The 14417-nt window shown below is 38.4% G+C and overlaps 1 protein-coding gene across 1 annotated transcript; it reads right to left on the bottom strand.

Moving 5' to 3' along the window:
- Positions 1 to 2447: 2447 nt before the first annotated feature.
- Positions 2448 to 8844, bottom strand: MANSC4 (MANSC domain containing 4). Its single transcript, XM_045554123.1, has 3 exons — positions 8319 to 8844; positions 5685 to 5819; positions 2448 to 3309 (listed from the first exon to the last, which is right to left on the bottom strand). Exons 1-3 carry the CDS (start codon positions 8548 to 8550, stop codon positions 2636 to 2638), a joined length of 1041 nt encoding a protein of 346 aa, XP_045410079.1. The 5' UTR covers positions 8551 to 8844; the 3' UTR covers positions 2448 to 2635.
- Positions 8845 to 14417: the final 5573 nt, after the last annotated feature.

Here is a 14417-nt window from a genome sequence, read left to right as displayed (position 1 = left end):
GGGAGTAACTACCTTAGCTTTAGTTATTGACTGGGCCCTGAGATCTTTGTTTTGTTTTGTTTTTAAAGAGATGGGGTCTAGCTCCGTTGCCCAGACTGGAGTTCAGCAGCACAATCATAACTCACTGCACCTTCGAACTCTTGGCCTCAAGTAATCCTCCTGCCTCAGCCTCCCAAGTTGGTAGGACTACAGGTGTAAGCCACCCTGCCTGGAAATTGTTTCTTTTTTTCTTTCTTTCTTTCCTTTCTTTCTTTCTTTTTCTTTTTCTTTTATTTATTTATTTATTTATTTTTGAGACAGAGTCTCACTCTGTCACCCTGGGTAGAGTACAGTGGCATCATCATAGCTCACTGTAGCCTCAAACTCCTAGGTTCAAGCGACCCTCCTGACTCAGCCTCCTGAGTAGCTACAGGCGCGCACCTCCACCCCTGGCTAGTTTTTCTATTTTTAGTAGAAATGGGGTCTCGCTCTTGCTCAGGCTGGTCTTGAACTCCTGACCTCAAATGATCCTCTTACCTCGATCTCCCAGAGTACTAGGATTATAGGCATGAGCCACTGGGCCAGGCCCTATTTCTTAATAAAATTTTATTCAGAAGTTCTCTTTGGTCCCTTATTCTTCCAGTAAAAGTGTAGTTTCTAGCCCCAGTTGTTTTTGCTTATTGACTGACTGGTCTGTTGTCTCTCTAGTCCAAGTTTACTCAGTTTGTCTGATAGTCAAAAGTAGGGACTGAAGAAGAGAAGGAGTATGTTTGTTTTCTTACAAAGGTAAATACGTTTGCCCTAATTATGGTCATTTCTATGAAACTGCCAACTTTAAGGAACAAGTAAAATTCTGAGAAACTCCAAGGAAGAAAATCTTTTTTTATTCTAGCTGCCCTAGTTTGTTGGAAGACCTCTAAGCAATTCATATATACTTAAAATAAAATAATTTTGTAAAATGTATGTATGAAAATTTATAAAGACAGCTTCCTGAATTATTTATTTAAATATAACTTTAATTCTTGATATCCCTCCCCCCAAATATCATGTTTTTTCCCCAATATATTACAAAAGAAATTAATAAAATTTATAACACCTAAGATAATCATTAGCAAGTTTAGATAAATTGATTATATTTTTAAGTCAGATTTTTATTTGTGGTTATTATTCTATTGATAGAAATTTTTTATATTAAAAGAAAGAGACATTCTCTTTTTCTACCCAGTATCAATACTAGAGAAAGAAAAAGAAATATCTCCTAAGCCAATTTGCTTTAACATCGGAGGGAATAGTAATATTTTGTAAGTCTTGTAGTAGGATTTCCCCTTATCTATTCTTTATTATTATTGGCTGTCTTTTAATATCTGTTCTCAAATGAAAAACAGGTTTCAGGAAGGAGATGAAGGGCCTAAAGTTTAAGTTCTTTAGTGACTTGAATGACAGTATTTTACAGGTAATAATCTAAGATTTAGGGTATAAATCTGGTGAAAGATTTGGACAGAGCTGAAATACCGAGCTGATGTTTACACCTGGGGAAACAGAATGTATACAAATGATAGATATAAACTAAAACTCCCAAGCTTTATTCAACAGAAATCAGTACAGAAAATCCAAAAGAGCTCAGTGCCATTATTATTGAAAGCAGGATAAAGATGGATTGGGACTGAGAGAGATTAATGAACTCAACCTTGAAAGCTAGATAAAAATCAGGAAACATTTTTTTATGGGTTAGTAACGGTAATAATGCTCTTTTGTTCAAACCACTAAATGTTTTTATTAACATACGTGACAATAATTGGACCTTGGCTAATGTGATGATGTTATGGTGTTTTCTTCCTGGTATCTTTTTTTTATGCTTATTGGGAAAACAGAGGTTCTTAGTCTAACTGTGATTTTTGAGCATAGACTTTTGAACCAGATTGCCTATGTTTAATTAAGTCCTGGCTTCACTACTTAATAGCTGTGTAACTTTAGGCAAAGTGCTTAACGTCTCTTCGCCTCAGTTTCCTCATCTATAACATGTGATAATAGTATAATGGTTAATAATGGTATAGCTAACTCACACAGTTGTAAGGATTCAGTAAGTTAATACCCTAAAGCACTGAGAACAAACAGTATCTCTCACTTGGCACTGAATAACGACTGCAAGGGTGAGAATTTTGGAACTTTGGCAAAAGGAACACTACTCAAAAAAATGGAATAGAAGTGGGTATGGTGGCTTATGCCTGTAATCCCAGGCACTCCGGAGAATGAGGCAGGAGGATTGTTTAAAGCCAGAAGTTTGAGACCAGCCTGGGCAACATAGCAAGACCCTTGTCTGTAAAGAAATTTTAAAAAATTGACCAGGTGTGGTGGCGTATACCTGTAGTCCCAGCTACTCAGGAGGCTGAGGCAGGAGGATCACTTGAGCCCAGGAGTTTGAGGCTGCAGTGAGCTGTGATTGCGCCACTGCACTCCAGCCTAGGCAACAGAGGGAGACTCTGTCTCTTAAAAATGGAAATAATCAAAAAAGCAGTTATGTTTATCAAGCACCAACCATTTTTTAGAGATTGGCAGGAGTGGGTATCCTAATGTAGTTTTCTTTAATCAAACTGCCCTTGTCTTGCAGAAAACTAGAAATGATAACCCTTGAAAGCTTACAATCTCACTACAACTTTTAAGAGTTCTCCTTCAGAGTGTTACATTTTTCAATTTGCCTGAATCCTGACTTTCTCCGTCCTAGCTTATATTGGCCCTGCTGCTTTTGACAGTGTCCAGAAGCAAGGATGGCCACACAACAGCAAAGAAAGATGACAGAGGTACAAAGGGCCACGGGAACCAGCCAGGCCTTTGCAGTCACAGATACCCCATCAGGGGTCTCGTTTCCATTCGCAGACGTGTGGTTTCTGCTGCTGTACCCCTTGGTTTTGTTCAGTAACTGTTTGCTACTGTTGAGTTGGGATAGGATAGGCTTATGGGAAAGTTTGGTGCTTACAGGCATAAAGAAAGGAAAAATAGTCTTGTTATCTGGATTGTTGATGAAATCAGTACTTGGTGACACCATATTTACCTTTGTGGTAATGGAGTCATTCAGGGAAGTGAATCTTGCCAAAAAATCTGTGGTTAACTCCTTGGAATAACCGGTATTGTTTGTATTCACAACCAAATCTTGATGTGTGGTTGATGATGGAGCCTCTATTGATGTCATCATAGGGTTTATCACGGTGGTTTGTTGTTTATCTAAATTCATAGCTTTTAGAATCCTTAGTCTGTCCCACCTATCAGAGGAAGAGCGGGTATTTAGGTATGTAGAAGGTGATTGTCCAAAAACCAGCAAATCTGGATCTATACCTGAAAGATAAAGAAAGCATCAATCATTTTATTTTTAATTTAGAAGAGAAAACCTTAAAGCACAGTTTGGAGAAGTGCTGGATTTTGCTATTATGAGTTACTGAACTAAGCTGAATTCAAGTTCTACCACTGCAGACTTCTGAAAGGCTTGGAAACATACTAGCTACATTGAATTTATCTGAACTTTCTAGGGCACTTTATGTTATGAACAAATGTGGCTACATCCAAGGAGAAGGCTTGGTGTCTGTCAGGGCTTTTGCAAAACAACGGGGAGTGTTAGTGTGAAAGCTGCAGAAACAGTGAACATTTGAGATACAATATCACATTTTTAAATAAAGTTACAGGAAACAGGGCCTGAGAAGGGTGCCCATATTCAAAATCATGAGAAAAGCCTTAAATCTCATCCTCTTTCAGTTTGAGGGTCCTGGTTTGTCTTTAGTATTTTCTCCCTTCTTGTATACTAAGTTCTTTCCCTTGGACTTCAGACGTGCACACAAACTGCTTTGTCTTTCAGCGGAAGAATAAAAACCTCCCAGCAGCTTTCCAGTGGTCCCTGCTGGCGACCATTTCTCTCTCTCTTCCTGCAAACATGCCCACATCCATTGCTTCTGAGGGAATTGTGTCCTCATTTCCTGCTCACTTGAGTCTCGTTGCTTTGGCTTCTTTCTTATCCTTGATACCTCTGGCCATCCTGTCCTTCAGATTCTTCTCCCAGGCCTCCCTGGACCACAGACCCGCCCTGGCATTTTACCCCAGGTTGCCTGCCTCTCCTTTTTACTTTCTTTTGCTAGTTCTATTCTTGTCCTAACTGGTTGTGCGGTTTCCGCAATCTTCACTCCTTGGTCTTCAGCGGTATTTTCTCTTTAATACCCCCTCCCCCTACACACACACAAAGAGATTGTCCTCAACTGTCACCACGACAGTAAAGGCACTGAAATCCATATTGCCAAGTTTTTCACTTTTTCTTGAGCTCTGATCTCATTTCTCCAATGCTCTACTGGAGATTTCCACCTGGGCATCTCACATCATCTCTACCTGAATATGCCCAAAGCCAAAATCATCACGTTGGCCTCCTGTCTCTTTTGTTGGCATCACCATTCTAACATCCCCTGCCGGAGTCTGTGCTGCAGAGTGATTTGGACTCCTCTCTCTCCTTCATTTCCTTCATTCAAAAGGTAACCAAGTCCTATTCGCGCTTTCTTCCCAGTATTCTGGTGATATCCCTCCTCTCTGTTGTAACTACGAGCACCTCGTCCAGACCCTTATGCTTCCCTGGCCAGAGTTTCTACCCTCTGTCCTGCATATAGTTATGCAGACTAAGCTAAGACTTAGTCTATCCCAGACTAAGATAACCAGACATCACTTTATGGTGTTTTCTCGTTAAATGTCTTTGTGGTTCCCTGTTTCTGACAAAGTCAACCCCAAACTCTAACCACAGTGCTTTAGATACCTGGCCTTACCCTACCTTAGCCATATTTTCACTGCAACTGCAAACGTCCCCTTATTGTAGCCAGACCAGTTTTCCTGCTTTCTCACTGTGATGTAGAACGCCTCATCTTGTCTCTGCCTTCCTCCATGAAGCCTCCCCTGAATAATCTAGTTTTCATTGTTCACCGCTTCTTGAGCCTTTGTACTGAGGCAGTTTCACACATTTTTGCATTTAGTTACATGTTTTACACTAATTGTAAGACTTGTCTCATCATCTAGATTATAAGGGAAATTGAGGGCAGAGAGATGACTGCAATCTTCCGCAGTGTGGAGACTAGCCTGGAACATTAGGTGTTCCATAAATACAGACTGTTAAGAAATGTATCTCCTTTGGATTTTGATGGCAAAGTCTATTCTTTTGTGGTGACTAATTTGCACCCTGAGATTACATACATGGGCGAAGGACACTTAAATATGTATTTTTCTAAAATACATTGGCTATCTTGGGACCAAGGATATGCTAATTTCAGTAAGTGGCAGTAAGTTTCCCTGTCCCTGACACCCATCTTTGCAGAATCCTTGGATGCAATGTCCACAGCCCTCAAAACTGCCATTTAGCATTTTCTTTATTTCCTAGTGGCACCCTCAGCCACTGCAGTAGAAATGCCTACTTTGGCTCTTATGGAGGGTTCTTGAGATACATGAAATACAGCGGGTAAGCTCTTGTTTAATCACATACGATTTATCATCTGGAATGAACTCACTGCTGAACATGCCAAACTAAAGGGAATTTTCTTTCAGGTTTCTGCCCTAGTTATCCAAAACTATTCCAGACAGAGTTTACTGGAAAATAATGATTTAGAGACTTATACACGGCTATTGGTGGCCAGTTTCTAGGCTACATGTCTTACTAACATTCTTCAAAAGTCTTTAAATAGAGTCCTTACCGTCTGTTACGTTGTACAAAATGGCACTGGTTCCAGGTTCCAATATGCAGCTCTCCAGCGTCGGGCAGTGGACATGCAGGCAGTTGACATTGTCATGAATTGGATCATGGTAGAAGACAGCCAAGTTACAGGAAACTGTAAGGGAAACAGGCAAAGTACATCTGCAGATGGTTTTGGTTTCCACCGGTGCGATGAGCTCTGAGTAACTTACAAATCTTTTAGGAACACCGGATAACCAATACGTGGCAGGGCTGTGTTCAGACATTTTACAGAATGTTATGGACTACTGTACCTGCTTCTACGAATATGGAAAATGTCTTTTTAAAAGAAAGTATCTACTGATTTCCTCTAAGTAACCTTTCATACCTTCCATTCCACACAGGATATCTGGAAGCACTATTTTCCAGTCGCCGTATTTTATGTTCATGAAAACTTCAACTAGCTACCAAACCCTCTCGGGACTCATGTATCAGGTTTCTAGGTGCCATGCCCTCTCAGAATGCTAAGGGACTGGGGATCACCAGAGAAAGAAGTAGGAAAATAAAGGGATAAATGCAGTAGAAGAAGAGGGAGGAACAGGAAGGGCGAAAGAGTAACTCCTGGGAGAGGCCCCGGTGCTGCAGGGCAGGTGAGCGTCTCTCTCGCTCCAGCTGCAGGTGCAAAACCCCATCCAAGGACAAGCCTAGTCAGTGTCGTCTAAAGAGGCAGTGAGTAGACAGGCAAGGATGTTAGCAGGTGGAATTCTAGGGGATGGGGGCACTCAACTGTCTTGTGCTGTCTCCCCTTTTCTAAGCAAGCTTGCTATTTAAAACATGTTCTCTTATTTATGGGAAACCTGAAGTCACCTTTGCCAAGTGTAGATCTTCAATCTATCCTCCCTAAACGGCAACACAGATTTTACTCCGGCTGCAGTGCAGTAGGACCACGTGATGTGAAATATCCATTGGCCAAAGGTATCGACTTCTTTAATAAACTAAGATTACAGAGGGATGGCGCCCGATTACCAGACCTCAGCACGCCTAAAGCTCTGTGGAATCGCTGCTGGCAGAACCTTTACTGCTTCTGTGTAAGGGAGTTACCTTCGGACATCCTCATGTTTCACACCCTTTATTTTTCCAGAAGGAGAAGAATAGAGCAAAAGCTAGTTAATAATACATTGCTAATACATTATAGTTTACAAATACATTCCCTGAGGATTATACTGTAAAGTTTAAAGGAAAGGAATAATTTTTAAAAATTCAAATTTAAGACGTTTAAATTTCTGATAAAGGAGTAGTTGATTCTGTAGAGAACAAGTTTGAAAGATGTTTTACATTCCTTATATAAATTTCAGAGTGCCAGCTCTGAGCAGGATTGTGGCATTTTAAAGTTATGGCTTCCAATAAAAACTGGGCTGTGCCTTCCTGCCCTTTCTTGTTGTGAAGGAAGAAAGCCACACAACTGGGAAGTTACAGAGGCTCTGAAATCATGGATTGTTCTGGATGATTACATGGGAGTGTCCCTGACAGTCCAGAGGCCACAGCTTCCCTGGTGTAGAGAGTCGGGTAAATTCGTGCCCTGGGGAGACTCAGAAACCGTACCGCCCTTCCCTCAGCTCCCCTCAGTGAAGGCTTTTGGGAGTTCGAAGCATCTAGAAGTTGAAAATCAGAAGAAGATTCCCCCTTATTAAGTTAATTGTTCTCTTTGTGCCTGATAACTTTCGAGGCCTTGGCCTATGATAGCTTCTCACATTGTGGTCTGCTGACAGTCTGTTTATATTCTCCAAGGAGCTCCGATTTTCATCTTGGAAATCTCACATGCATAATTGGAAAAGAGGTGTGGGCAATTAATAAGTTTGTGTCAAGCCATGGACAGAAAGTGTGGCACAACCAAGGGAATTATTTTAAAGTGCTATGTTGCTTTTCTTGTTTCTTTTCAAGTAGCCTTAAAATCTTGGAAAAATGAAAAAGAAATAAAAGAGGTCTTTAGGCAATTGTAACTTGAAATTCTGCAACAGTGAAATGTTTTCCTGATTGCAGCCCTTGATCACATTGTCTGGGGGATGACTACACCCAGATTCTATATGACAGACAAAACATCTATTAGGAAAATCTGAAAATATGATTTTTTTTTTCTTTTTGCTATTTGACATATATTGCCCTATTTCTTTCAAAACATGAATCACACTCTAAATTCCTGTTGAATACATTTCACATTTAGTTAACTCAAGCAAGCACATTTTAAAAATTTGATATGATACTAATATCAACAAAAGGTACTTTAAAAGGGAAATTATTATAAACATTTTTGAAATCATATATGTTATATTTTGGGCTGTAAAAATACTGTTAGTTAACCCTGGAGGAAATATTTTCATTTAGCACTTTGTTGAAGAAAGGATTCTCTGTTTCCTGCAGGTTCTATAGCATTCTGGGTCATTAATAGATTTGTAAATAGAGCCTGGTTGGGTCCAGACTGCAAAGTCAATTTCAATGGCGCCTCTCTCCTCCTCCTTCCCTCCCCTCTTCCTCATATCAGGGCATTTTCTCTAGTCCTTTTCAACTATTCACTTGCCTCTGCCTAGGACTCCTTACTTAGGTCTTCAGTCTTGGAAGTTTCCTCTTATTTTTGCTCAAGCATATCATTAATACTTACCATCCTTCCTAAGACAGCAGCTCCTGCTGCACTTCTGGCCAGTGTTTTCAGAATAATACTTCAAGAACTGGGCTCCCAGCTTCTGAGACTCCTCCAGATTGATCAGAAGCCCGGGGAAGCGACGGATCCAGCAGTCTCTGTAAAAAATGGTGGGTGAGCAGAGAGAGTCTGATGTCCACCCCATGCTTAGGAGCAATAATATCACATCTGCTGCCACCACTACCGCGTGCATTTCTCTGGTGTGCAGGAAGACTCAGAGATAAGTCTGGTTTCCAGGTAGAAGCTAAACATCAGGAGTTAGGACAGTCTCTGGAACTTCTGGGCTGTTGCTAAGGGAGAACTTCCTTGGGGTTTTTCTGGAGGGACACCGTCTAGAAAAATGAGGCCATTCTTTGCATATTGATTTTTCTTTTCTTTCTTCCCAAATGAGCCGGAGGTGAACATTTGACTTCTTGCCGTTCTTTCTGGACAATTTCCAGGCGATTTCAATACTTTGTCCCTTTGCCTCTTGAAGACGTGGATTCTCTCCTCTGCTTTTCTTCTTTCTCTGAAAGTGAATAGTCACAGACACCTTTTGCTAAGTAAATATAAAGACAAGTGGAAATCCTACTCCAGAGTCTTTCTGAGGAAAACAATAGTGTAGTCACTTGACGTCAGATAAAGGAAGGATCCATTTCACTAGAAACAAGACAACTTTTTGTGAGGGCACTTCTGTATGGATTTTAAAGAACTTGTGACTGCAGATTTTTAAAAAAATTATTTCTTTATTTTTTTGAATTTAAGTTCTGGGATTCAGGTTCCAAGAAAATCAGTTTGTATACTGGTTTAGGTTTTTTTTTTCCTTACTAAAAAAAAGCCCTTGAAAATAAATAAAATCTGATAATGAACTAAAATGTAAAATTTTAATTTTACAGGGATTGAGAAAACATTGAATATAGACCCTAGTTACTTCTTGGGGCCAGGAATTTTTTGTAAAGGACAGTCACAAGTTTCCTTCTTGAAAGAAGAGTAAAGATTCCACCAAAAGAATATGCTAATAATGTAGATAGAATACCCATTAAGGTACATACTGTTCAACCAAGGATAAAAAGTGTAATTTACAGTGAAAATTGTGAATAGGTTCAAGGTGGGTGATTGTCTAATCTGTTTTCTGATGTTCACATTTGCAAGCTATAAAGGAGATTCCTTCATGAATACATAGATAAAGGCATAGCATCTCTGATTGAAACAGAAGTAGTTACTAAGAAATATGCGTTAGGGAAATGGTGAAATGGTTTTAAATTTCTAAATATTAATAAAATCACTTCAACTGCAATGCCAAACATTTGAAAAGGCAGTGAAAAATGTCCTCTTGCTTTTGTGAAGGTTGTGGGTTCCATATCCCATGATGTTCGAGGTAACACATTAGTTCAAAGCATAGTACTGTTGCTTTTCTGTATCCATTTTTATATGAAGCATTAGTGATAATCAGTTTTTGGGATGAAGTACTGTTCCTTTAAAAAAAAAGATGAAACTTTTTCTAACCTGAGATCTGTGTTTCTTTTATACCTTTTTGTACAATGACTCATTCATCTCCTTAACACAAAAATGTTAACATTCTTTGAACTTTCGTCTTTCCACCTGTTTCCTAATAATAGGCAACCTAATTATCACATATCTTTTGATTTTTAGAAACATACAATATTAACAATTGATAATGAAGAGGAAAATATTTATGACTGAATAACTTTAAAAATGAAACATCACTTTTTTCTGAGCAAAAATTATATCATGCACTAATTCCTAAACTTGCATAAACCACATAAAATACACTAAGAATGACAAATATATCATTCTAATGAACTTCTTACAGAAAGCAAGTTTCATTGCTTACCTGCAAAGAGTCAGACTATTCCATCTGTTCTGAAGGGAAGAGAGATTTTCTAATGGCAAAGCATGGGACAGATGAGTAACAAAAAATTACTCTGTTTTTTGTGAGAATCTATAGCTATTTCTATTAGAAAATGCCCTTGAGACATAAACCGGAAAGTCTATTTTCTAATCTAATGACCTCTAAGTCTTTGAGTCAGATTAAATGTAGCTTCTTTTGTGTAATACGTAATTCCTTGAAGTTCTCATGTTCCCTGCAGGAATAATGGAACAATCCACAATTGTTTAACCCTTTTGCTGTCAAATAATATTCAAATGGAGGTCAAAGTTTCATTTTACAGGATCTACAAGTTCCAATATGAAAGCATGCTTCAAAATTTTAAAAACATATTTTTGTGGTGACTGCATAAAGATTAAGTCAAGAAATGGGTAACTTCTTGGGGCTAAGTATTTTGGAAAGGAATGGTAGAAACTGGAATGCAGAGGCAGAGAGAGGAACCCACAACAGTTTCAAACTTGTCCTTGTGAAATGAAATTGCAGAAATCAGGAAGCAACTGCAACTCTAAGTCAAAAGTCAGCATACAGCCTTTGTTACAAATCTTATCAAATACCCAGAACCATTACACTTTGCAATGTGGTGATATATTATTAACATATTTACTTCCAAGAAACTGCTTTTGAGAGGGGTTCAAACATGTGATTCAGACCTTAAAAACCACTTATCTCGTCTGACAGCCTGATTCTGTAGCCCCTGGGGGTGTAAGGGAGGGACCAGGATTCTTATTTTTACAAGTGTCCCAAGTGATTTCTTAATATTTTTGGAAAACACTGATATAGATGACTGAAATAAATGGAAGTCTTGCCTAACAAGTATGCTTAACTTGAATTAAATAGAGCCATTTTTAAGACCTTGTACTACTTTTATTTCACTTAAATCACTTCATAAGCTTTAATGAATGGAAGGCATTTCAGTTTTGCTTGTTAAAAAACAAAAAGAAATAAAGTTGTTTTAGAAATATTGGAGGAACTAAAAAAAACCAAAGATAAATAATTTTTAAGTGGTAGTGAAGTAATAGCATAGGTTTACTAAATTCAAAAGACATTTGGAAAATAGACAATATTTCACCCTTATTTTAAAATTGCAAATTATCTTATTTACTTAACATTTCCATTTCATTTGTGATAAAATTAATGGATATTACTTTTAAAAATGGGGCTTCAAAATTTTAATTATGTCATTAATTTTTGTTTAAAATCTTTTTTGCTCTTATTATAATAATTGGTATATGTTCACTTTAAGAATTCAAACCATAGAGAAAAGTACAAAAAGAAATAAAATAAAAACTATTTAAGCTCTTACAATCTTAACATCTTGGTAAACATTTTTCTGGATATCACTACTAAAAAATATATAAACTGTCAAAAGACAAAAGTATAACAAATTTAGTTTAAAGATCTTAATTGGCTTTTACTTGTGATTTGAGAATTGAGCAACACTTTATTTTATAAAATCCAATAAGCCCAGCAGAGGAGGTGAGCTTTATTGACAGAAAACAGCCAAGAAAGCAGAAACAAAACAAAAAGCAGATTGGTCATTTAAAGTAACTTTTTTGGTAAAAGTTAAAGCAGAGGGCCTTTCCTTACCATCCTGACTAAAACTGGCTGGTTTGGGGTTCTGGCTATTATCTCTCTTCTGATTAGATCTTAGTGTTGGCCAGTGGTGAAGAACTTTAGCATGATTAACCTCATTTTGGTTTGGTCTGTTGGGACTAGTGCAGTAGTCAGTTCAAACCAATGACCTCCTATAAATTTTATTTAACAGTATGTAGTTTTACTTAAATGGAATCATACTGTTCCAGAATCTGTTTTTTAAAAAACAACTTAATATAAAAATTTTCAGGGCCTCAAAAGAAAGATCTACATTAAAAGTTATAATGACTCTATGGTATTTCCTTTTACCATGCCAAAATGTACTCTGCAACTCAGCTTTCTCAGCTGTAAAAAAATTTGTTTTTAAGATAGGGTCTCCTTCTGTAGCCCAGGCTGTTCTCGAACCCCTGACCTCAAGTGATCCTCCCACCTCAGCCTCCCAAAGTGCTGGGATGATAGGTGTGAGCCACCACACCCTGTCATGCTGTAAAATATTATAAAAATAGTATTGTAATCCTTGTAAAGCATGCACAACAGTGCCTGGCACATAGTAAACTCAATAAATATTAGCTATTATACATTATATTGTTTCCTGGTTTTTTATTATTAAAAGCAATACTGTGATAAACATCTTGTACTAAGATTTTTTCCACTTGCCAGGTCAAAAGGTATGTTTCCCAAAAATTCCTTGAAAAATTGCCTGACTCTGTTTGACTATGACTTTAGTCTTTAGTAAAATAGATGGTGATATAAAGTGCTTGATCATAGTACCATGTTTAGTATTCTTTAGTATTCAATGATCAAAGACAGATCTATAAAATTATATCTCCAGTGATATAAAATAATGTTTTCATGAAGTCTGGAAATAATATCGTAGGTCTTTGTAAGTAAAGTAGTTTACATTGTTTTGACTTTACATTTCTAGTTTAATGGAAAAATTACTGTGTAATTTATTAAAATGATTTGATTGTTTAAGATGCTCCCAGGCCTAAGTGACGTTATTGTCATGTCGGGAGCCAAAAAGCTTGCAGGATCAGTACCCAGTATTGTCGGACTAACACCCCAGACTCCCTGTCCAATCTGATCTTGGGCTGATAATATTACTGAGCTTGAATTGCCTTTCTAAAGCACATCATTCTTTGAGCATGATTTTTTGGCCTGTTTTAAAAAGGCAAGAAAATACCAGTCTGAGGCATATCTATGACAGTTGGGAAACAAAAGCAGCCATTAGTAAAAGATTCTAGAGACAGAGAGAGACTAAGAGCCTGTTCTTCATGGCTGACCCTCGGAATCTGGCATTTGTCACTGATTCAGGCACAAACAAATCCCAGGTCCAAGTCTTTCTGATACTGGGGCACCTCCTAGCAAAAGTCCCCCAGCCTAATGCCTAATACTAGATGTTATACTTTACCTTCCCAAAGAGGCTGCTAAATCCATGGTCATTTCCCCTTCCCTCCAAAGCTTATAATGTCTCACTGCACTGTCATTGAGAATGGAAGTGTGAGAGAGGTCCATGTGAAAATGGAGTTTTATCAGTAATAATTTAAAGGCCAGATGGAACAAGGTGAAGAGCTGGACATGTAATTAGACCAGTCATAGATCCATTTTTGTTTCCTTCAATTTTTTCAAGGAGGCCAGAATCTACTAGAATTGTTTCTGTTTTAAATTTTAGTTCTTTATCCCTGGTGTATTATAAGGAAAATAATGGATGACAACACCTTACTGTGAAGCCACTCAATTACATAGTAAGAAGCACAGATGGGGCCGGGTGCAGCTTTGGGAGGCTGGGGCAGGAGAATCACTTCAGCTCAGGAGTTCAAGATCAGCCTAGGTGACACAATGAGATCCTGTCTTTACAAAAAAGTAATAATAAAAAAATTAGCTGGATGTGATGGTGTATGCCTGTAGTCCTAGCTACTCTGGAGGCTGAAATAGGATGAGTACAGGAGTTCATGACTGCAGTGAGCTATGATTGCACCACTGTACTCTAGCCTGGGTGAGCGACACAGACTCCATCTCAAAACAAAACAAAACAAAACAAAAAGCACAAATGTAACCAATGTGTTGTTGAAAGGATTTATGTTTTATCTATATGATTTTCTTTTCCGGTTGTTAACCCTTCCTCCTTCCTAACATAAAATGTTAATCAGCATAGGGGAAATGTACTCATGAAGAAAATATCATTTAACAACTCTTCATTCAAGAAAGCTGAAGCTTATAATTTTTTTTTTTTTTTTTTTTTTTTTTTAGAGAGAGAGTCTTACTCTGCTCCCTGGGCTAGAGTGCCATGGCGTCAGCCTAGCTCACAGCAACCTCAAACTCCTGGGCTCAAGCGATCCTCCTGCCTCAGCCTCCCGAGTAGCTGGGACTACAGGCATGCGCCATCATGCCTGGTTAATTTTTTCTATATACATTTTTTTAGCTGTCCAGATCATTTCTTTCTATTTTTAGTAGAGACGGGGTCTCGCTCTTGCTCAGGCTGGTCTCGAACTCCTGACCTCAAGCGATCCTCCCATCTCAGCCTCCCAGGAGTGCTAGGATTACAGGCGTGAGCCACCGCGCCCAGCCTGAAGCTTATA

This window comes from Lemur catta, chromosome 6 (assembly GCF_020740605.2).
Source record: "Lemur catta isolate mLemCat1 chromosome 6, mLemCat1.pri, whole genome shotgun sequence".
In the NCBI taxonomy this organism is placed as follows: Eukaryota; Metazoa; Chordata; class Mammalia; order Primates; family Lemuridae; genus Lemur; species Lemur catta.
Note: the sequence above shows the minus strand (reverse complement) of the source record. Positions and strands in the feature narration are given on the sequence as shown.